The following is a 23,016-nucleotide window of genomic DNA, read 5'->3' as shown; positions in this document are numbered from 1 at the left end:
GAAAATATCTAAGAGGATAACCCTCAGGATTAATAATGTTTTACCAGAAGGTTGCAGTAGAAAGTGAACTCGGTGATACCAGAATAACTTTCCATTCCTTGGGAACTGTTTTCCATTCCACATATCAAACCTCATTTTCCTATAAGGTAAAACATGCACTTATTCATTAAAAAGTAATCCTAGATATAAAACTTGGTGGCGCAGTGGATAGGAATCTGCCTGCGAAGGCAGGAGACGTGGGTTCGATCCCTGGTCCGGGATGATCCCACACACTCTGGAGCAGCTCAGCCTGTGTGCCCTAGAGCCTGTGCTCTGCAACCAGAGAAGCCGCCACAGCGAAGAGTAGCCCCCCTTGCTCCAACTAGAGAAAGCCTGTGCACAGGATCGAACACTCAGTGCAGCCAAAAATAAATAAATTTTTAAAAAAATTCAGAGTTGGAATAAATCTTAGATTTATCATTCTAGTCTAATGCCCCACCCCCACCCCCGAAATTTACAGATGGAGAAATGGAAAACTGAGCAAGAACCAAAGATCCCCTAGCTTAGTTACAACAGGTTTGAGTCTAAATTCAGGCACAGGGCAGTACTCTGCCGTATACATGCCCTCTAATTAGAAATTTGTTCTGGAAACGTGGAATATATGAGTCATTCCAAAGAGGGTGTTTACTTAGGAAGATAGACAAATCTTTATCTAGCTGACAGGATTCACTTAGGAGGTTAACTTGTCAGTTTGGAAGGTCCTGTCTTAGGTATGGTGTCTTTCGCCAGGTTAGATTGTTCCAAGTAGACCTAGAGAAGGCAGAGAGTCAACTGATAATTGTATTTCAGTGCTGATGCCTTATACTGTCTACTATTTTATTATCTTTACATTGGTTGCTTTTGAATATCACAGTTTATTTGTGTTTACCTAGTGCCTCTTGTATGTCCATTCACACTAGGTGGTGGGGGTTCAAAAACAACTAGGACACACTCTGCCTGTGTGATGGTTACAGACCTTTTGCCGTACGTTACCTTGTTGTCCTGTTCTTAGGAATCATCAGCAGACTTGGAATCAAACTGTTTGATCCTAATGAATCAACTCAAGTTAATAATATACTACTGTAGTACAGGTAGAAATTTAATTTTTCTATCAAAACATGAATAGAGGCTCACTCCTGTGTTTACCCTTAGCAGCATGTAAGTTCCATGGAAATTATTTCATCTGTACTGCCACAGGACATAGTAATCAGAAGTGAGGTTGGGACATTAAAAGTTTGAAAGCCAGTTTCACTTTCTTAGAAGCAATTGCAACTGTACTTTTATCTTTTTTTTTTTAATATTTATTTTTATTTATTTGGCTGTGCCCAGGGTCTTAGTTGCGGCTCTGATCCTTACTGAGCCGCTCAAGATCTTTAGCTGCGACTTGTGGGATCTAGTTCCCTGACAAGAGATCAAACCCAGGGCCCCCTGCATTGGGAGCACTGAGTCTTAGCCACTGGACTATCAATTAGGGGCGTCCCTATACTTTTATCTTAATTACTTTGTAGAATCTGATAACTCCTGAATGTATACTGTCACCCAGCGCTCTCCTGAATGCAGGCTTCATCTCCCAACTCCTTTTGGATCTCTTGCAAGCACCCCTCACTCAACCAGAGTTTGCTTCGTCTACATAGGAGGCACTCCACCATGTTTGAATTAAATTGAACAGAAAGAATAAAAAATCCTGATGAGTGCAATGAAGAATTTTCATCATTTCATCTTTTTAAAAAAAAATTGTCCTAAGTTAAAAAAAAATCATGAAAGAAATATATACTTAGTGTTAATATTTAAATGATAAAAAATTTTACAAATGAAAATTCCTTTTTACCCTCCTAAATCTCATTTTCCATAGGTAACACTGTCTTAACAGTGGGTAAATATACATTTCTTGTATATATTAGTATATGTACACCATTTTCTTCCTAAAAATGGATCATACTAATTGTTCTGCATCTTCCCATTCACTTCATAGTACATGTTGGACATTGTTCCAACTTCCATGTCATTATTAGAAGATTGCTTATCTAGAATAAGGGCTTTCCTTGTGGCTCAGCTGGTAAAGAATCCGCCTGCAGTGCAGGAGACCTGGGGTTCGACCCCTGGGTTGGGAAGATCCCCTGGAGAAGGGAAAGGCTACCCACTCCAGTATTCTGGCCTGGAGAATCCCAGGGACGGCGGAGCCTGGTGGCTGCCGTCTATGGGGTTGCACAGTGTCGGACACGACTGAAGCGACTTAGCAGCAGCAGCAGCAGCAGCATATCATCCATGTGGTCACAAAGAGTTGGACATGATTGAGTGATTTTCACTTTATCTAGAATAGCTAAGACCTCACCTGTTTCCTATGAATATTTTTAGAGTTTAGTTGTCTTAACTCTAGCAAAGAACAATGATGAAAAAGACATTTTGGCGTGTAATATGTAATATTTGCATAATTGTAATCCAGTGCTCTAAAATGATTGTACACACCAAATCTATACTGGGAACCATAGTTGGTTACTGCAAGTAATTGTGATATACCACATTGTCTGTACCACATATATTGTCCCTTTGTGACATCGAGTGACTTTGGTTTTGTTTACAGCCCAGAGAACCAAATCACTGGGCACTATGCATTGTAACAATACATTTCATTTATTACAATGGTATTCTTTTTTAATGGATGGACATCTACAAAATCCTTTCTCAGTTCATTTGTTTTGATGTTTTTGATGTTTAGACTCTTAGCTCAATAGTCTCTTTAGATTTACCTCATCCTTTTCAAAGACTGCATAATATTCTTATGGTATGAATTTGTCAATTTTCATTTAAACATTCCTCTTGAGGAAAACCTTATAGTACTTTTATTTAGCCATATTAATTTAGTTGTAAGTTAAGCTATCTATAAATGTTTAATTGATGAATAAATCTATCCTTGTGTTCTTACTCTCAAATCATTACTTTTTCGTTTCCCTGTGACTTTTTCCCCTGTGAATTTAAGCTTGTCTAGTTCTTTCTTATTCTTAAGCCTTTACTCTCCAGACCCCTTTCAACCAAAGCATTTTACTGTTTCCCTATGTAAGCATAATACGAGTATCAAAATTCTCACCTGTCACTTTTGTGTCTTATACATACCCTTCTACTTTACATTCACGTATGCTGCCTTTCTCTCCTTTCCATTTAACTTCTCAATCTTCACCACTGCCTAGTGCCTTTGGGAGATACTAGGGGATACATAAAATCTGCATTTTTTTTTCCTTAAAAATCTTTTAGCCACATATGTATTCATGGGAGGTGTCCCATTTTATTCTAATTAGAATCTTCAGAAACATTTGGGAGGTAATTGCATCCATAAAGTAAGGACATGCTAAGAAAAAATGAGCAATCAGATAATAAGAGTATACAGAAATAAACATTATTTTAAAAAATCCTTTGAACAAATTAAGTGACACAGTGGACATGGCTGACAAACAAAAGGTGGTCTAGAAATTTCATCAAATGATGTCTTTTAGGATATAGAGCAAAAGGACAAAGATGGAATCGGAGAGAAAAGACCAATGTTTCTCAACCCTGTGTGCACACTAGAATCATCTGAGATCCTTTCTAAAAACACGGATATCCTGACCGCAGACCAGTTACATCCAGACTCTCTGAAAGTGGGTCCACAGGCATCAGGGACTTTTTAAAGCTTCTTGGGTACTTCTGATATTTATCCTAGAAACATGTTTAGGAGACCTGAAGGATATAACCAAAATATAACTAAGGATATGCCCAAGTCTGTCTAATAATACCTCTGGAAGCAGAGGACAGACACTGAAGGAAAAGAAGTAGTAGGTACTTCCCTGAGGCCCCAGAGACTTGTTTTCAGTGTTTAAGGACCAGGATGTTAAGACCCTTTCACAGATGAGGGAAGGAAGACAAATACCATATATATCCTAGTGCTATAGCTGAACCCCTGGAATAAAGAAAATTTTTACCTCTTTGTAGAAGAAAATGGGAGCCAGCTTGTGCATTTGGGAGGGAGGGAAGCCTACCTGGCCTAATTGATGGAACACAGCATCTTCTGTCCCCCAGGTGGGGCTCTGCTTAATTCCTCTGCTCTTTGGAAGGTTGTCCAGGTTCCCTTGGGAAGAGCTGTTATAGTTGGTGTTTAGAAGGCAGCTTGCTTTTTGTTCTCTCCTTGAGGCCGATCTCTTCTGCGTTCTAGTTCAGTGATACACCTTTTCTTGTGTTCACGCTCAGAGCTTTGTAAGTCTTTGTGTCTCTCCAGTGCCATCTCAGAGGGAGAGAGTTGACCTTGGTCCTGTCTCTCAACATTTGGCATTTGGATGTTCTCGTGTTTTCTAGATTTTTGTTTTGTTTTGTTTTGTTTTAATGCTAATTTAACTGTTTGCCTCTTACTTATTTAAGAACAGTAACTTATCCACGTAAATGGTTAGTGACAGGAGTAATTATAAATTTGGTCTATTAACTTTGCTTTCTTCAGTAATTACTGAGAAAAGTGAATTTACCCAAGCGTTGTATGTATCTGAGAGAGACAAAGGAGGAAGCAATTTGTAGCTATCAAGCGGTAGTTCAATTTAGGATTCTCTTTCCTCTGCCTTCTTTATGATTGGACATCCCAGAGTCTTTGGTCTCTCCCTCCAGAACTGATGCAGAATGCTTCTGGAGGCTCGACTCAGAACTTTGGGATTGCACTGGAAATGCAGAAGGCATCTTCAATTCAGGGGAAGCTCAGAGGGCTAAGGAGAGAGCTGTGTGGTTTTTTTTTTTTTTTCCCCCTCCTTTGTATGACATTTATTTATTTATTTTTTTAACTTTACAATATTGTATTTGTGTTGCCATACATTAACATGAGTCCACCATGGGTGTACATGATTTCCCCTTCCAGAGCCCCCCTCCCACCTCCCTCCCCATCCCATCCCTCTGAGAGCTGTGTTTAAATGTACAGTGCAGTGGCATTACGTACTTCATGTTGCTGAGCAGTTATCACCACTCTTTTCCAGAACCTTTATATCTCCCCCAAAAGACACTCTGTATCCATTAAACCACCACTCTATTCTCTGCTCCCCTACCCCTGGTAATCTTTATTCTATTTTCTGTTTCTATAAACTTGCCTATTCTATGTACTTCATATATGTAAAATTATACAATATTTGTCCTTTTGTGTCTTATTTTACTTAGCATAACATTTTCAAGTTCCTCCATGTTGTAGTATGTATCAGAATTTCATTTCTTTTTATGGCCAAATAATATTCATATAATTCATACTGCACACATAACCATATTTTGTTTATGGACACTTGGATTTTTTTTCTAAGCTTTTGGCTTCTGTGCGTAATACTGCTAAACCTGTTTGAGTCTCGGGTTTTACTTCTTTTGGGTACATACCCAGGAGTGGAATGGCTGAATCCTATGGTAATTCTATGTTTAATATTTTGAAGAACCACCAAACCTTTCCACAGGTTTCCACCATTTTACATTACTACCAGCAGTGCAGGAGGGTTCCGATCTCTCTACATCTTCACCAGCACTTTCCCTTTTTTGATAATAACATCCTGATGGGTGTGAAGGGGTATCTTATTGTGGTTTTGATTTGCATTTCCTTCATGAATAATGATGTTGACCATCTTCTCATTGGTTGTTTGCATATGTTCTTGCAGGTTTCTTTTTTAAAGGAGGAAAAGTTAATGTATGAGCATATCTTAGAATGTTCTTTGTCATCTCTCCATCCCCCACCCCAGTGTAAAGAAGCAAATAACTGGAGGGACATAGGTGAATAAATACAGTGTGCGATTTCATATAGACGTATAGTCTATATATTTGGTCTTGTTTCCTGTGCGTGCATGTATAGCCTCTCTTTGGTATGTATGTATTGTCTATAGATAGATAACTCCTCCTGACACTCCACTGTGAACGGACTTGAACGTTACTGGCCTGGGATTGAAAGTAAATGAGGGCTTTCCAGTTCATCCTTACATGAACATTCTCAAAATTCAGTTCAGTTCAGTCGCTCAGTCATGTCCGACTCTTTGCGACCCCATGAATCGCAGCATGCCAGGCCTCCCTGTCCATCACCAACTCCTGGAGTTTACCCAAACCCATGTTCATCGAGTCAGGGATGCCATCCAACCATCTCATCCTCTCTTGTCCCCTTCTCCTCCTGCCCCCAATCCTTCCCAGCATTAGGGTCTTTTCCAATGAGTCATCTCCCCGCACAAGGTGGCCAAAGTATTGGAGTTTCAGCTTTGACATCAGTCCTTCCAATGAACACCCAGGGCTGATCTCCTTTAGGACGGATTGAGTGGATCTCCTTGCAGTCCAAGGGACTCTCAAGAGTCTTCTCCAACACCACAGTTCAAAAGCATCAATTCTGCGGTGCTCAGCTTTCTTCACCGTCCAACTCTTACATCCATACATGACCACTGGAAAAACCATAGCCTTGACTAGACAGACTTTTGTTGGCAAAGTAATGTCTCTGCTTTTAAATATGCTATCTAGGTTGGCCATAACCTTCCTTCCAAGGAGCAAGCGTCTTTTAATTTCATGACTGCATCACCATCAGCAGATGCACTTATACTGCATTCAGTCTTAAGCCCTTCCTTGTGTTTTCTTTCTTTTGTGCTTTAGTTTTAGGAGACTGAAAACCTTTATGGCCCAGACATATGTGGTACTTAAAAATGTAGTTTTCCGTGCTCCTACCAAAGTAGCCAGTTTCTCTATTCTTTTCTGCCTTCTTTCTGAAAACTCTTGCTAGACAGTAGGATAATCTTTGATACAAGATACCTGTTTTTTAACAAAGAACAATGAGTAGAGTACGTAATATGCAAGGTTAATTAGTGGATAAACCTTTAGGATGATTTCTCATTTGGGGGAATATGACAGTATAGTTGGGTAAGTTGAAGTTTTCAGTACCCTGTTGATGAAATGCTAAGCATAGTCTCATTTTTCTGTGCTGTCTCAGGTGTTTGCTGACCAGCACTTTGGAGAGTGCATGCTTATCCATAACAGAACGAACTGTGTGTTCTCTTTCTGAGGCACTGGGCAGCAATTTCCCCCTTTGGACAGTTCAGAACAGTGAGCTTTATCATAGATTAATATCCATAGCTACAGAGTGATTTTAAATCCAGAATAAATGTAGGGTAGGGAACAAAGACACAGCTCTCTTATAAAAAAAAAAAAGTGAAACTTTCTCAATGTGTCCAATTGGTTTTTAGGAATTATCTGTTCTTACAGACTTCTTTTCATGTAACACTGAATCAAAGAAGTTTTTCTTTAATTTATTTGTTTTGTCTGATACAAAAATCTGTATCAGATGGCATAACTGGAATTAAGGGTAAGTACTTGGAAAGTTCAGTTTATTTATTTATTCTTCCAGATTCATCTGCCTTTGAAAGTTCAACAAAGCTTTAGTTTGGTTTTTATCTTTGTGTTTTAATTATTTGTGCTACTTCTTTTCACATGGACTCCATACTGGTCAAAAACATTTTGAGATCACAAAGCTTATTTGTATCTCTTCAAGTGTTAGAACCAAAACTGAAGAGCAAATTCCTTTATCAAATGAGATTTGTAAAGCTTGCAAATCAGTGTACACAAGTTCCCTATTTATTTGAATTTGAGCAAACCACTCTTTCCAAAGGGGAGGGTTGGAACCAAAAGAAAACGTTTTTTTGAATCACAGAGTTTTCATCTAAAAGTTTAGCTGATCACCAAATGACAAACGTTCAAAAGAAAGGCCTTGCCTTTGGATGTGTTGTATTCACGCTTTCTGAATGCTTTGTTTTTAGCTGTTTGTGATGTTTGTGCTCACACACGCTGTCAAATAATTTGAAAGTAAGAGGCACATATCATGGCACCTCATCCCTAAATGCTTCAGCATGTCTCCCCTAAGAATGAGGAGATTAGTCTATACAGAACCATAATACTATATCACACTCTAGAAAGCTAACATTATACAATAATAATAAGGTAATGTATAGTCTGTTTTTCCAAATTTTCTTAATTCTTCTCAAAATTTGCTTCTGTAAATTTTTGTTCCTCCTGATGCGGTATCCAGCTAAGGATCACACGTTGCATTTGGTGGTTATGTCTCTTTAGTCTTTTTAAAACCAGAACAGGCCCCTTTTCTTTCCTTTCTTTAACTTTTTTTTCTCTTATAACATCAACATTTTGAGGAGTCTAAGCCAGTTGTCTTGTAGAATGTTCCACACCCTAATTTTGTCTTTTCTTCTTGCTTAGTTTCAGGTTAAATGTTTTTGGTAGGAATACCATTTGTATGCTTCCTATTACATCACAGCAGGAGGCACAGTGATACCAGCTTGTGTAAATAAAGAAGATGCAGAGTTTGGTCATGATGTAGGTTACTTGTGTGATCAGACCACTCCACTGGAAAGCCCTTTTCCTTTTTTAAGTATAAGTAGTCTGTAGGGTCAAGCTTTCAGACCCTCTGACTGTCCTGTTCCCTAATAACCTTTCACTTGATGGTTTTAACTTGTTTATTGATACGGTTTCCCTAGGGGTTTACTGATGGATGTCAATGTATCTGTAAAGTCCCAGGAAATATTTTGTGTATATGTATTTCTGCAGGGGTATGGTCCATGACCTCCAAAATGTTTAAAAGATCTTTTCTCCCTGTTTTTGAAGCGCTTTCTGCAAATTTCTATGCGTGAGAGCAGTGTTTTGTGAGTGGTAGGTTACTGGAATTTGGGAACAAATCTTGTTCATCTAATTTTCTTCTCTTGCCCAGCATCACATACAACAACTAGGTACTTAGTTTTTGTTGTTGTTTGTTTGAGAACACTTTGTTCTGACCTTTCTCTTACCCTGAGCCAAGCATTTGGATCTTTGGTGTCTGGTATAAACTGTACTAGTAAATAAAGCAAAGGGGCTTAGCCTCTGGTTTTTGGTGTTCTCTTTGAAGATTTTTGGGTACATCAAAGTTTGATTTGTGTCTTTGTTGACATTGAAATAAGTTTAGGTCAACTGGAAGTGAGTTAAGATACATTTAGTTGTTTAATCATCAGTTTTTTCAATAAGACATTTGTCACAAGTATAAAATAGTTCTTTTTGACTGTGTAGGCAAGAGGATCCCACAGTGACTTAGGGAGCCTTAACGTCCATTATTAGCCTAATACCAAATAACTGTGGAAGTTACTAAGTCTGGACTTTTCCTGCTCAGCCACGAGAGATGTTAGGGAATTCATCATGAGAGCAGGCAGTGAGGTGTTTTTGTGTTTTGTCTGTTGATTAGCTTTTTGGTATTTGCCTTGCATGAAAAGGTGTCTGTCATTTTAGATGATTGATGATAAGAGCTAATATACCTTTAACATACACATTATACCATTTAATCCAGAAGGTCACTCTGTGAAAGTAGATATTGTTTTTATTCTGATTACACAGGTAGAGAAAAAAGGCTTGGAGAAGTTAAAAGTAAGCAACATCACACAGCTTGTAAGGAGCTCCAAATTCCTTGCCCTTTCTGTCTTACCAGTCTAAAAGGTAGAGGTGTTCTGGAGAATCTAAATAAGGACAAACCATGACCCTGCTCTTAAGGACCTCTTAAATCTGGGCCTTCTGGTTCAAGATGGCAGACTGGAAGGACGTGTGATCATCTCCTGCAGGTGCACCAAAATCCCAGCTAGCTGTTGAACAACCATTGACAGGAGGACGATACAGCCCACCAAAAAAAGATATCCCATATCCAAAGACAAGAAGCTGCAGTGTGATGGTAGGAGGGGTGCAATCATAAAATCAAATCCCATACCTGCCGGGTGGGTGAGCTTGGGATCCAGCAAAGGGACTGGGGGTCCCCGGGGAATCTGACCCTGAAAGCCAGTAGGATTTGATTATAAGACCTCCATAGGAGGTCTGGGGGAAACAGAGACTCCAGTCTTGGAGGGCACAAACAAAATCTTGTGCATACCAAGATCTAGAGGAAAGGAGCAGTGACCCCACAGGAGACTGAACCAAACTACCTGCTAGTGTTAGAGGGTGTCCTGCAGAGGCATGGGTTGGCAGGTGCTCACCACAGGGACGGGGGCAATGGCAGCAGCAGTTTGAGATGGTACCCTTGGTATAAGCCCTTTTGAAGGTCCCCATTAACTGTACTATAGAGCCCAGGGCTGGTTTGTCTCAGGCCAGACAACTGCCAGGGAGGGAGTGAAACCCCACTCATCAGCAGATAGTTGGAGTAAAGCTTTACTGAGTAAGGCCCTGCCCACCAGAGCAAGAGTCAGTTTTTCCCACCATCAGGAAGCTTGCACAAGCCTCTTAGGCTCCTCCATCAGAGGGCAAACAGAAGAAGCAAGAATAACCACAGTCCCACAGCGGCTAAAACAAAAAGCACATTACAGAAAGTTCATTAGAATGAAAAAGCAGAAAGTTATGTCCCAGATGAAGGGACTAGATAAAACCCCAGAGAAACAACTAAATAAAGTGGAGATGGCAACCTTCCAGAAAAGAATTCAGAGTAGTGATAGTGAAGATAATCCAGAATCTTTGGAAAACAGTGGAGAAGATGCAAAAAATGTTTATCAAAGACCTAGAAGAACTAAGCTAGTGGAGGTGATGAAATTCTAGCTGAGCTACTTCAAATCCTAAAAGATGATGCTGTAAAAGTGCTGCACTCAATATGCCAGCAAATTTGGAAAACTCAGCAGTGGCCACAGGACTGGAAAAGGTCAGTTTTCATTCCAATCCCAAAGAAAGGCAGTGCCAAAGAATGGTCAAATTACCGCACAGTTATACTTATCTCACATGCTAGCAAAGTAATGGTCAAAATTCCTCAAGCCAGGCTTCAGCAGTATGTGAACCGAGAACTTCCAGATGTTCAAGCTGGATTTAGAAAAGGCAGAGGAACCAGAGATCAAATTGCCAAGATCCGTTGGATCATCAGAAAAGTAAGCGAGTTCCAGAAAAACATCTGCTTTATTGACTACACCAAAGCCTTTGACTGTGTGGATCACAACAAACTGGAAAATTCTTCAAGAGATGGGAATACCAGACGGCTTTACCTGCCTCCTGAGAAATCTGTATGTAGGTCAAGAAGCAACAGTTAGAACCAGACATGGAACAACGGACTGGTTCCAGATAGGAAAAGGAGTACGTCAAGGCTGTATATTGTCACCCTTATTTAACTTATTTAACTTCTATGCAGAGTACATCATGAGAAGTGCTGGGCTGGATGAAGCACAAGCTGGAATCAAGATTGCTGGGAGAAATACCTATAACGTCAGATACGCAGATGATACTACCCTTATGGAAGAAAGTAAAGAAGAACTAAAGAGGCTCTTGATAAAGGTGAAAGAAGAGAGTGAAAAAGCTGGCTTAAAACTCAACATCCAAAAGACGAAGATAATGGCATCAAGTCCCATTACTTCATGGCGAATAGGTGGGAAAACAATGGAAACAGTGACAGACTATATTTTTGGGCTCCAAAATCACTGCAGATGGTGACTGCAGTCATGAAATTAAAAGATGCTTGCTCCTAAGAAGAAAAACTATGACCAACCTAGACAGCATATTAAAAAATAGAGACATTACTTTGCTGACAAAGGTCTGTCTAGTCAAAGCTATGGTTTTTCCAGTAGTCATGTATGGATGTGAGAATTGGACCATAAAGAAAGCTGAGCGCCAAAGAGTTGATACTCTTGAACTGTGGTGTTGGAGAAGACTCTTGAAAGTCCTTGGACTGCAGTCAGTCCTAAAGGAAATCAGTCCCGAATATTCATTGGAAGGACTGATGCTGAAGCTCCAATACTTTGGCCACCTGATGTGAAGAACTGACTCACTGGAAAAGACCCTGATGCTGGGAAAGATTGAAGGCATGAGGAGAAGGGGAAGACAGAGGATGAGATGGTTGGATGACATCACTGACACGATGGACATGAGTTTGAGCAAGGTCCAGGAAATGGTGAAGGACAGGGAGGCCTGGAGTGCTACAGTCCATGGGGTCGCAAAGAGGTGAACACAAAGGAGCGACTGAACTGAACTGAGAAGAACTAAAGAACAAACAGACAAATGAATAATACACTAGGAGGAATCAATAGCAGAATACCTCAGGCAGAAGAATGGATAAATGACCTGGAAGACAGAATGATGGAATCACTGCCACAGAACAGAATATAGAAAAAAGAATGAAAAGAAATGAGGACAGTCTAAGAGATCTCTGAGACATTAAACGCACCAAATTCACATTATAGGGGTCCCAGAAGGAGAAGAGAAAGAGAAGACCTGAGAAAATATGTGAAGAGATGATAGGTGAAAACTTCCTGAACATTGGGAAGGAAATAGTCAGCCAAGTCCAGGAAGTGTAGAGTCCCAGGCAGGATATAAATCCAAGGAGGAACACAGCGAGACATAGTAATCAAACTGACAAAAATTAAAGACAAAGATAAAATATTAAAAGCAACAAGGGGAAAATGACAACATATAGGGGAACTCCCATCAGGCTATCAGCTGATTTTTCACCAGGAAGTCTGCAAGCCAGATGGGAATGACACTTTAAAGTGATGAAAGAGGAAGAACCTACAACCAAGAATACTCTACCCAACAAGACTCTCCTTCAGATTTGATGGAGAAGTCAAAAGCTTTCCAGACAATCAAAAGTTAAGAGAATTAAGCACCACTAAACCAGCTTTACAACAAATGGTAAAGGAACTTTTCTAGGCAGGAAACACAAGAAAAGGAAGAGACCTACTGAAAATAAACCCAAAACAGTTAAGAAAACAGTAATGGATCTTACATATTGATAATTACCTTAACTAAATGGATTAAATGCACCAGACATAGGCTGGCTGGGCAGATGAAAACATGTGCATGTATGCAATTCTACTTAGCACTGCACTCTGCTTGACCATCCCCCCCCCATTGTATATAATTATTTTATATTGTCAGGTTAGTCATGTTTCCATTACGGCTTGCAATTGTAATAATCTTCTGGTTTTGGTCTGGCTATTGAGTGTGAAAACTGTTCTTTTTGTTTGTTTGTTTTGATTGTGAAAACTGATAAACATCTTACTGTTGTGATTGTGCAACTGTTACTTAATACCATTGTATTATGATTGGTCAACAGAGAAACAGTAGAACTCTATCACCAAAACTACTATTTAATAGAAAAACCTGTAATCACTTTTTAAAATCCAGATGCATATCAGAATTATTGGAATTTTTGAAAAATAAAAATGCCCAGGTATTGCTTTTGTTTCTTCAGAGCTCCAGATATGTTTCTAATGAGCCAGCCGTGTCTGAAGACAGCTGAGCCATGTGATGATACTTTACTTTTACCTAGTTTGCTCCACTTCTGCTATTTCATATCCAGTGCTCCCATTGCATTTAGTTTGTTTTCCAGTTTTTCCATCTCTTCTTTTTTTTTAATGTTCTTTCTCATGCCTTTATCAACTGTGGTAGAAAAGCTTTGTATACATATATATATAAACAATATGTATAATAGATATATATTTCAGAAAACTTAAGAATTTTTGCCTAACTATAAATTTTATATTTTGATTCCACTCTTTTGACTTAGTGTGAATAGAATGCTAGATTTCTAATTTAAAAAATAGATATGCAACAAGCAACAAAGGTTTACTGAATAGCACAGGGAACTGTGTAGTCAGTGTTTAGTGACAGCCTATAATGGAGAATAATTTCAGAAATAATATATGTGTGTGTATAACTGAATCACTTTGCTGTGCACCTGAAACATTGCTAAGTCAACTATACTTCAGTAAAATATACATATTAAGGAAAAATTTTAAAAAGATCTCTTAAATCCAATGCATGTGTCTTCTTATGAATATGTTATAGAAAACAAATCAGTGGAAGAGCTAAGAAAAAAGTAAAGGACAGACAACTGCTAAATAGAAGGTTAAAGTTGGTACACTGAAGGTAGCATTTGAGTGGGAAGAACGGGAAAGAAAAAGAATGCCCAAGTATGGAGATGGGAAAGCACAGGACTTGTTGCAGGAGAAGCATGGTCTGGTTTGGCTCGATTGTGAGCCGCACATGAGAAAGTGAAGAAAGCAGTGGAGGCTCGACCTGAAACATAGGTTAGCGTCATGTTGTGGAAGGCGTTGAGTGCCATGGTAGAGAAGAACATCATTCTACAGGAAAATCTGAGCAGGAAGTGAAAAATGTGGCTCTATAAAAGACCCAATAATCATGATAAATGTTTACATTTTTAAGTTATGACTTTGTGCTCATCCCTTAACATTTGTTATCTCATTAATGCCTCACAATAACTCTACGAACTACCCACGTGAAACTGAGGCTCAGTGATCTTAAGTAGGTTGGCAAATATCAAACATATGGCTGGAGCTGAGGCTCAGACTGGGATCTATCATTTTCCAAAGCCTTGTCCTATTTTCCACTGTGATAAATTGTTGTTTCTTATATCAGATCACCTGATAAGTTCTTGATTCTCTGTCAAGAATATGGCTGTAGGAAAAGGAGATTTTCAAGTTCTTGAAAGGACTACTTCTCAGTGTGTAATCATGCTAAGGAATATAATCACTGCCAAGCCTGACTTGTGCTGCTCTCTAATTTGGGACCAGAGCTAAATGGGAAATTGAAGATTTGGATGATGTTTTATTTACATGCCTCATGACATCAGTACATGCTCATAGCAGATGTTTTTATTTTCCTTCTCAGCATTTTACCTTATTGGCTGTGTAAATCTTGGGTCAGGTAAAGCTCTGTTTCTAGGGGCATTTTAAGATACATAATGAAGTGATACTTCTAGCTAAAATATGTTTCTTCTCAGCAGGTTTTCTACTTTTAAAAGACAATGACTACTGATGAAGCTGCCAAGAACAATGGAGAAAGCCCTGCAGCAGCTGTTGCTGAACAGGGAGAGGATATTACCTCCAAAAAAGATAGAGGAGTATTAAAGGTGAGGCCATGACATGTAAGGAAATTTGCTATTTGGATCCAGATTGTTAATAAAAACCTTTTTTGTTTTTGGCTGGAGGTGGAGATGGATTGGGGCTTCTCAAGTGGTGCAGTTGTAAAGAACCTGCCTGACTATACAGGAGACGCAAGAGACGCGGGTTCCATCTCTGGGTTGGGAAGATCCCCTGGAGGAGGAAATGGCAACCCACTCCAGTGTTCTTGCCTGGAGAATCCCATGGACAGAGGAACCTGGTGGGCTACAGACCATGGGATCGCAAAGAGTCAAATATGACTGAGCAACTGAGCATTGAGATGGATTATGTTTATTGAAGCTTACTAAGTACCAAATGCTCCAGCTAAATTCTCATTTGGTCTTTATAACTGCAGGTTTATTTTTAATCCCAGATTATAGATGGTAAAGCTGAGGGCCAGCTAGGTAAATTAACTTGCCCCAAATCATATATCTCAGTAAATGCAGGTCTAAGGATTTATGTTATGTCTGACTCCAAAGAGACTGTCTCTCTCTATTCTCACAGAGTATAAATGGGCGATTATTTTAATATTTAAGTATACTAAAGCTAGCTAATGACAATTTAAAAGACTTTCTTAAAAAAAAAAGTAAAAGGATTTGTTTTTTACATACAAATAGAGTTCCTGTGTGTAATGAAATTTTTTTTTTGAGGTTTAATCAGAGAATGTATCTCACTTTTGAATTAGTGTTCCTCCTTAAAAACACTTTTTTCACTCTGTAATTATGTTTGCTGCTACTGATAGGTCGCTTCAGTCGTGTCCGACTCTGTGCGACCCCATAGACGGCAGCCCACCAGGCTCAGCCGTCCCTGGGATTCTCCAGGCAAGAATACTGGAGTGGATTGCCATTTCCTTCTCCAGTGCATGAAAGGGAAAAGTGAAAGCGAAGTCGCTCAGTCGTGTCCGACTCCTAGCGACCCCATGGACTGTAGCTTACCAGGCTTCTCCATCCATGGGATTTTCCAGGCAAGAGTACTGGAGTGGGGTGCCATTGCCTTCTCCGGTAATTATGTTTACATGTGGTTTTTTTTAAACTTCACAGTGGTCTTTTGAGACAGCACATTTGATTCTCCCACTTATGTATGGAAGATATATATGTTATTATTCCATATAATAGAGAGGTTAAATGACTTTAGTCATATTAAGTTCTTTTTTCTCCTACACTGTTGTGATGTATTCAGGTTTTGTAAGGTTAATTTTTTTGCTGAAAAGATTATGTTAAACTTTATAAGTATTATCAATAAGCTGAGTTTTAATATCTCCTTGTGTTATCAGTAGCAAATGAGGTTTTTTTTAGTTTGTTTTGGCTAATCTTGCTTACTTCACAAGCTTTCTTCACATATTCACAAACTTGAATCTCTTCTGAATATACATGTTTTACTGTTACCTTGCTATATGCCAAGCCAAAGTTTGAAGACTTGCAAAATAAAGACTTCAGCATTATAGATGTGTATCATGCTATCTTCATTCAGAGGGCTTTCAACCTTGTAGCTCTGTGGATTCCTCATCCCAGACTCCAGAATGCCTCTCAAGACAGTGGAAATTCTGCAGGTTGTTATCTTCTGCTCTTTTTATCTTTTCAGAGCACTGGTACAGAGAACAACTTGCCTCAGGCCCTGCTTTGTTCTACTGAGTAAATTGAATAAGATTTTTAAGCCTGTAAGAAACATTTTGAGATTGTAAACCCTTTAAATCTTATCATTTATCACTGTCTAAAGCCTCAGGTTTCACCATAGGGCTTTTGGTTAAGATTAAACAGGTCTAGGGACTTCCCTGACAGTCCAGTGGTTAAGACACCAGACTACTGCACAGATTCGATCCCTGGTCAGGGAACTAAGATCTTGCATGCTGTGCAGCATGGCCAAAAAATCAGTTCAGTTCAGTTGCTCATTTGTGTCCGACTCTTTGTGACCCCATAGACTGCAGCACGTCAGGCTTCGCTGTCCATCACCAACTCCCGGAGCTTACTCAAGCTCATGTCCATCTAGTCAGTGATGCCATTCAGCTGTCTCGTCCTCTGTCGTCACCTTCTCCTCCTGCCTTCAATCTTTCCCAGCATCAGGGTTTCTTTTCAGTGAGTCACTTCTTCACATCAGGTGGCCAAAGAGTTGGAGTTTCAGCTTCAGCATCAGTCCTTCCAGTGAATATTCAGGACTGATTTTCTTTAGGATGGACTGGTTGGATCTCCTTGCAGTCCGAGGGACTTGCCAGAGTCTTCAACACCACAGTTCAAAAGCATCAATTCTTTGGCCTGCAGCTTTCTTTATAGTCCAACTCTCACATTCATACATGACTACTGGAAAAATCATAGCTTTGACCATACAGACCTTTGTTGGCAAAGTAATGTCTCTGCTTTTTAACATGCTGTCTAGGTTGGTCATAACTTTTCTTCTAAGGAGCAAGTGTCTCTTAATTTCATGGCTGCAGTCATCATCTGCAGTGATTTTGGAGCCTAAAAAAATAAAGTCTGTCACTGTTTCCCCATCTATTTGTTATGAAGTGATGGGATCAGATACCATGATCTTAGTTTTCTGAATGTTGAGTTTTAACCCAACTTTTTCACTCTCCTCTTTCACCTTCATCAAGAGGCTCTTTAGTTCCTCTTCACTTTCTGCCATAAGGGTGGTGTCATCTGCATATCTGAGGTTATTGATATTTCTCCCGGCAATCTTGATGCCAGCTTGTGCTTCATCCAGCCCAGCATTTTGCATAATGTACTTTGCATATAAGTTAAATAAGCAAGGTGAAAATGTACAGCCTTGACGTACTCCTTTCCCGATTTTGAACCGTGTCCATGTCCTTTTGAACCATGGACTTGTTGTTCCATGTCCAGTTCTAACTGTTGCTTCTTGACCTGCATACAGATTTCTTAGGAGGCAGGTCAGGTGGTCTGGTATTCCCATCTCTTTTAAGGATTTTCCACAGTTTGTTGTGATCCACACAGTCAAAGGCTTTGGCATAGTCAATAAAGCAGAAATAGATGTTTTTCTGGAACTCTCTTGCTTTTTCGATGATCTAGTGGATGTTGGCAATTTGATCTCTGGTTCCTCTGCCTTTTCTAAATCCATATGAACATCTGGGATTTCATGGTTCACGTACTGTTGAAGCCTGGCTTGGAGAATTTTGGGCATTACTTTACTAGCGTGTGAGATGAGTGCAATTGTGCGGTAGTTTGAACATTCTTTGGCATTGCCTTTCTTTGGGATTGGAATGAAAACTGACCTTTTCCAGTCCTGTGGCCACTGCTGAGTTTTCCAAATTTGCTGGCATATTGAGTGCAGCACTTTTACAGCATCATCTTTCAGGATTTGAAATAGCTCAACTGGAATTCCGTCACCTCCACTAGCTTTGTTCATAGTGATGCTTCCTAATGCCCACTTGACTTCACATTCCAGGATGTCTGGCTCTAGGTGAGTGATCACACCATTGTGGTTATCTGGGTCGTGAAGATCTTTTTTGTATAGTTCTTCTGTGTATTCTTGCCACCTCTTCTTAATATCTTCTGCTTCTGTTAGGTCCATACTATTTCTATCCTTTATTGTGCCCATCTTTGCATGAAATGCTCCCTTGGTATCTCTAATTTCCTTAAGAGATCTCTAGTCTTTCCCATTCTATTGTTTTTCTCTATTTCTTTGCATTGATCACTGAGGAGGGCTTTCTTATCTCTCCTTGCTATTTGGAACTCTGCATTCAAATCGGTATATCTTTCCTCTTCTTCTTTACCTTTAGCTTCTCTTCTTTTCTCAGCTATTTGTAAGGCCTCCTCAGACAACCATTTTGCCTTTTTGCATTTTTTTTCACGGGGATGGTCTTGATCACTACCTGTTGTACAGTGTCATGAACCTCCATCCATAGTTCTTCAGGCACTCTATCAGATCTAATCCCTTGAATCTATTTGTCACTTCCACTGTATAATCCTAAGAGATTCTACAAACTAAGATGGCAGAGTAGAAGGACGTGCACTCATCTTCTCCTGTGAGAACTCCAAAATTACAACTCGCTGCTGAACAACTGTCAACAGGAGAATGTTGGATCCCACCAAAAAAAGATACCCCATGTCCAAGGGCAAAGGAGAAGCCCCAACAAGATGGTAGGAGGGGTGAAATTGTGTTTAGATTTAAACCCCATACCTACCAGAGATGCTCTGAGGGCTCAAATAAGCCTTGTGTGCACCAGGACCCAGACACCCCACAGAGACTGAGCCAGAACTGTGTTTCAGTGTCTCCTGTGGAGGTATGGGTCAGCGTGGAATGCTGCTGGGGCAGGGGCTCTAAGTGCAGTAGATCTGGGTGTGGCATAACCCCTCTTGGAGGAGGTCACCATTAACCCCTCCATAGAGCCGCCAGAACTTAACAGGACTGGGGAAACAGACTCTTGAGGGGCACAAACAAGACCTTGTGCACACCAGAACCCAGGAGAAAGGAGCAGTGACCCCACAAGAGACCGACCCATACTTACCTGTGAGTGTCCAGGAGTCTCCGATGGTGGCATGGGTTGGCGATGGCCTGCTGCAGGGTTTGGGGCACTGAGTGCAGCAGTGCATGTGTGGGACCTTTAGAAGGAGGTCACCATTATCTTCATTACCTCCTCTGTAGTTTGGCCTCAGGTCAAACAACAGGGAGGGAACACAGCCCTCATCAACAGAAAATTGGATTGAAGATTTGCTGAGCATGGCCCCGCCCATCAGAAGAAGACCCAGTTTCCCCCTCAGCCTGTCTCTCCCATCAGGAAGTTTCCATAAGCCTCTTTTCCTTCTCCATCAGAGGGCAGACAGAATGAAAACCACAATCACAGGAAACTAATCAATCTGATCACGTGGACCACAGCATTGTCTAACTCAGTGAAACTATGAGCCATGCCATGGAGGGCCACCCAGGATGGACAGGTCTTGGTGGAGAGGTCTGACAAAAGGTGGTCTACTGGAGAAGGGAATGGCAAACCACTTCAGTATTCTTGCCTTGAAAACCCCATGAACAGTATAAAAAGGCAAATAGATAGGACACTGAAAGATGAACTCAGGTCAGTAGGTGCCCAGTATGCTACTGGAGATCAGTGGAGAAATAACTCCAGAAAGAATGAAGGGATGGAGCCAAAGCAAAAACAACACCCACTTGTGGATGTAACTGGTGATAGAAGCAAAGTCCGATGCTGTAAAGAGCAATATTGCGTAGGAACCTGGAATGTTAGGTCCCTGAATCAAGGCAAATTGGAAGTGGTCAAACAGGAGATGGCAAGAGTGAACATTGACATTTTAGCAATCAGCGAACTAAAATGGACTAGAACGGGTTAATTTAACTCAGATGACCATTATATCTACTACTGTGGGCAAGAATCCCTTAGAAGAAATTGAGTAGCCCTCATAGTCAATAAGAGAGTCCAAAATGCAGTACTTGGATGCAATCTCAAAAATGACAGCATGATCTCTGTTCGTTTCCAAGGCAAACCATTCAGTATCACAGTAATCCAAGTCTATACCCTGACCAGTAATGCTTAAGAAGCTGAAGTTGAACAGTTCTATGAAGACCTATAAAACCTTCTAGAACTAACACCCAAAAAAGATGTCCTTTTCATTATAGAGGCCTGGAATGCAAAAGTAGGAAGTCAACAGATACCTGGAGTAACAGGCAAATTTGACCTTGGCCTTGGTCACGAAGCGGGTCATAGGCTAACAGAGTTTTGCCAGGAGAATGCGCTGGTCATAGCAAACACCCTCTTCCAACAACACAAGAGAAGACTCTACACATGGACATCACCAGATGGTCAGTACCGAAATCAGATTGATTATATTCTTTGCAGCCAAAGATGGAGAAGCTCTGTACAGTCAGCAAAAACAAGACTGGGAGCTGACTGTGGCTCAGATCATGAACTCCTTATTGCCAAATTCAGACTTAAATTGAAGAAAGTAGGGAAAACCACTAGACCATTCAGTTATGGCCTAAATCAAATCCCTTACGATTATATAGTGGCCAAAAAAATAGAGAAGAAAAAAAGAAGATAATATAGGTCTATTAACTGCATGACCTAGGGCAATTTAGTAACATATCTGTGATGAAGTTTCCTCATTTGTAAAATTTGAATGATAATACTGCCTACCTCATGGACTTAAAATTATATAAAGCATTTAATACAGTGCCATGTTTGTAATAGTCTCTTACTAACTCATATATGTGTGTGTGTGTGTGTGTGTGTATATATATATATATATATATATATATATTTTTTTTTTTTAAGACCAAGGCAGATCTGGGAAGTCAGAAACTAGCCCAGTAATAAAAAATTTCTTTATGGAGCTTACAGTTTTAAACTGAACTGAGACTAGATTGTATTCTTAAGATAACTCCAGATTTAGGCACTAAACTCAGCTTGTTGGGGAGACCTGAAGTGATACACAATGTTACCTGTGGATGTGAACAGCGCTGGCTCCCTGGGTGCCCTTCACTCCATCGACCCAGTTGCTTGGTTATGGTCCTAGAAATGTAGGACTAGAAATGCCCCTCGGGGGCAGCCCAGGCTCCCCAATACTGCATGCAGTTCATAAACATGAGCACTTTCAGAATATTGTGAGATTTCTCTTAGATTAACGTTTTTGGAAACATTTTTTGCCCTTGAGCCCTAGAAGGGCAGTAATTCTACTGTTTTTTTTTTTTTTTTTTTTAATTAGCTCTTTAGTTTTTAAATTATAACTTTTTTCCCAGCTGTATTGAGATAAAATTGAAATATAACATTATGTAAGTTTAAGGTGTATAATGTGATGATTTGATACATTTAAATATTTCAAAATGACTACCACAAAAGGGTTAGTTAGCCCCTTCATCACCTCAGATAATTATCATTTCTTTTTTGTGGTGAGAACATTTAAGATCTATTCTCTTAGCAACTCTCAAGTATATAATACACTGTTGTTAATTACAGTCACCATTCTGTACATTAGATCCCGAGAATTTACTTCGTGTTATGACTGGGAAGTTTGTACCCTTTGGCCACCATCTCCTCATTGTCCACCACACCCTGTCCCCTGGCAGCCATCCTTCTGCTCTTTGTTTCTGTGAATTCTGCTTTTTTAGATTTCACACATACGTGATATCACACAATTTATGTGTTTCTCTGACTTCTCTTAGCATAATGTCCTCGAAGTACATCTGTGTTATCAAATGGTATGGTTTCCTTCTTTCTTATGAGTGAATAATATTCTGTTACACATATATATGGGTCTCCCTAGTGGCTCAGACGGTAAAGAATCTGCCTGCAATGCAGGAGATCCATGTTCAATCCCTGTGTTGGGAAAATCCCCTGGAGAAGGAAATAGCTAACCTACTTCAGAATTTTTGCCTGGGAAACCCATGGACAGAGGAGCCTGGAGGGCTACAGCCTATGGGGTCAGACACAACTGAGCGACTAACACAACACAGTACATATATATGCCACATCTTTATTCATTATTTCTTTGAGATAGTAATTTCATTTCCTTTGGATTTATACCCAAAAGTGGAATTGCTGGATCATATGGTAGTTTTAATTTTTTGAGGAAAGTTCATACTAGTCTCCACAGTGGCTGTCCCAGTTGACATCCCTGTCAGTAGTGCACAAGGGTTTCCTTTTCTCCAAATCCTTATTAACAGTTGTTGCTTGTTGATTTTTTTGATAATAACCATGAGTTCTGTATATATTTTGGATATCAAATATATGGTTTGTAGATATTTTCTCCCACCCCATAGATTGCCTTTTCATTTTGATGATTGTTTCTTTTGCTGTGCAGAACCTTTTTAGTTTGATGTTCTACTTACTTATTTTTGTTGCTTGTGCTTTTGGTGTCACATCCAAAAAAATGGTTGCCAAGATTAATGTCAAGGTTTTCCCTTTGTTTTCTTTTACATGTTTTATGTAGTTTCAGATCTTATGTTTTAAGTCTGTCATTGATTTTGAGTTAGGTTTTGTGAGTGATGTAAGATTGGGGTCCAATTTTATTCTTTATAGGGTTATCCAGTTTTCCTCGCACTTTTTATTGAAGAGATTATCTGTTCCTCGTTGAGTATTCTTGGCTCCCTTGTCAAATAGGAGTTAACTGTGTATGCTGGGGTTTATTTTGGGTTCTTGATTCTGTTC

General features: G+C 39.8%; 1 protein-coding gene across 19 annotated transcripts in view; it reads left to right on the top strand.

Annotated features, from left to right (window-relative positions):
* The window catches only part of FKBP5 (FKBP prolyl isomerase 5), a 153,715-nt gene that overhangs the window by 72,331 nt on the left and 58,368 nt on the right, over positions 1–23,016 (top strand). For 11 of the 19 annotated variants that reach the window (XR_014062097.1, XM_081520170.1, XM_081520172.1 and 8 more), the window contains one exon: positions 14,759–14,884. Coding sequence is in view for 18 of the 19 variants with exons in the window: in XM_081520170.1 (XP_081376296.1) it covers positions 14,780–14,884 (105 nt within the window). In the remaining variant the exon portion in view is untranslated. Of the gene's footprint in view, positions 1–14,755; positions 14,885–20,489; positions 20,673–23,016 lie in introns of all 19 variants that reach the window. The other 8 variants (XM_081520176.1, XM_081520174.1, XM_081520175.1 and 5 more) reach the window with 3 other exon arrangements.

This window comes from Giraffa tippelskirchi, chromosome 8, assembly GCF_054371585.1.
Source record: "Giraffa tippelskirchi isolate mGirTip1 chromosome 8, T2T-mGirTip1v1.2.pri, whole genome shotgun sequence".
In the NCBI taxonomy this organism is placed as follows: domain Eukaryota; kingdom Metazoa; phylum Chordata; class Mammalia; order Artiodactyla; family Giraffidae; genus Giraffa; species Giraffa tippelskirchi.
The sequence above is the reverse complement of the archived record's forward strand: the minus strand, read 5'-3'. Positions and strand labels throughout refer to the sequence as shown.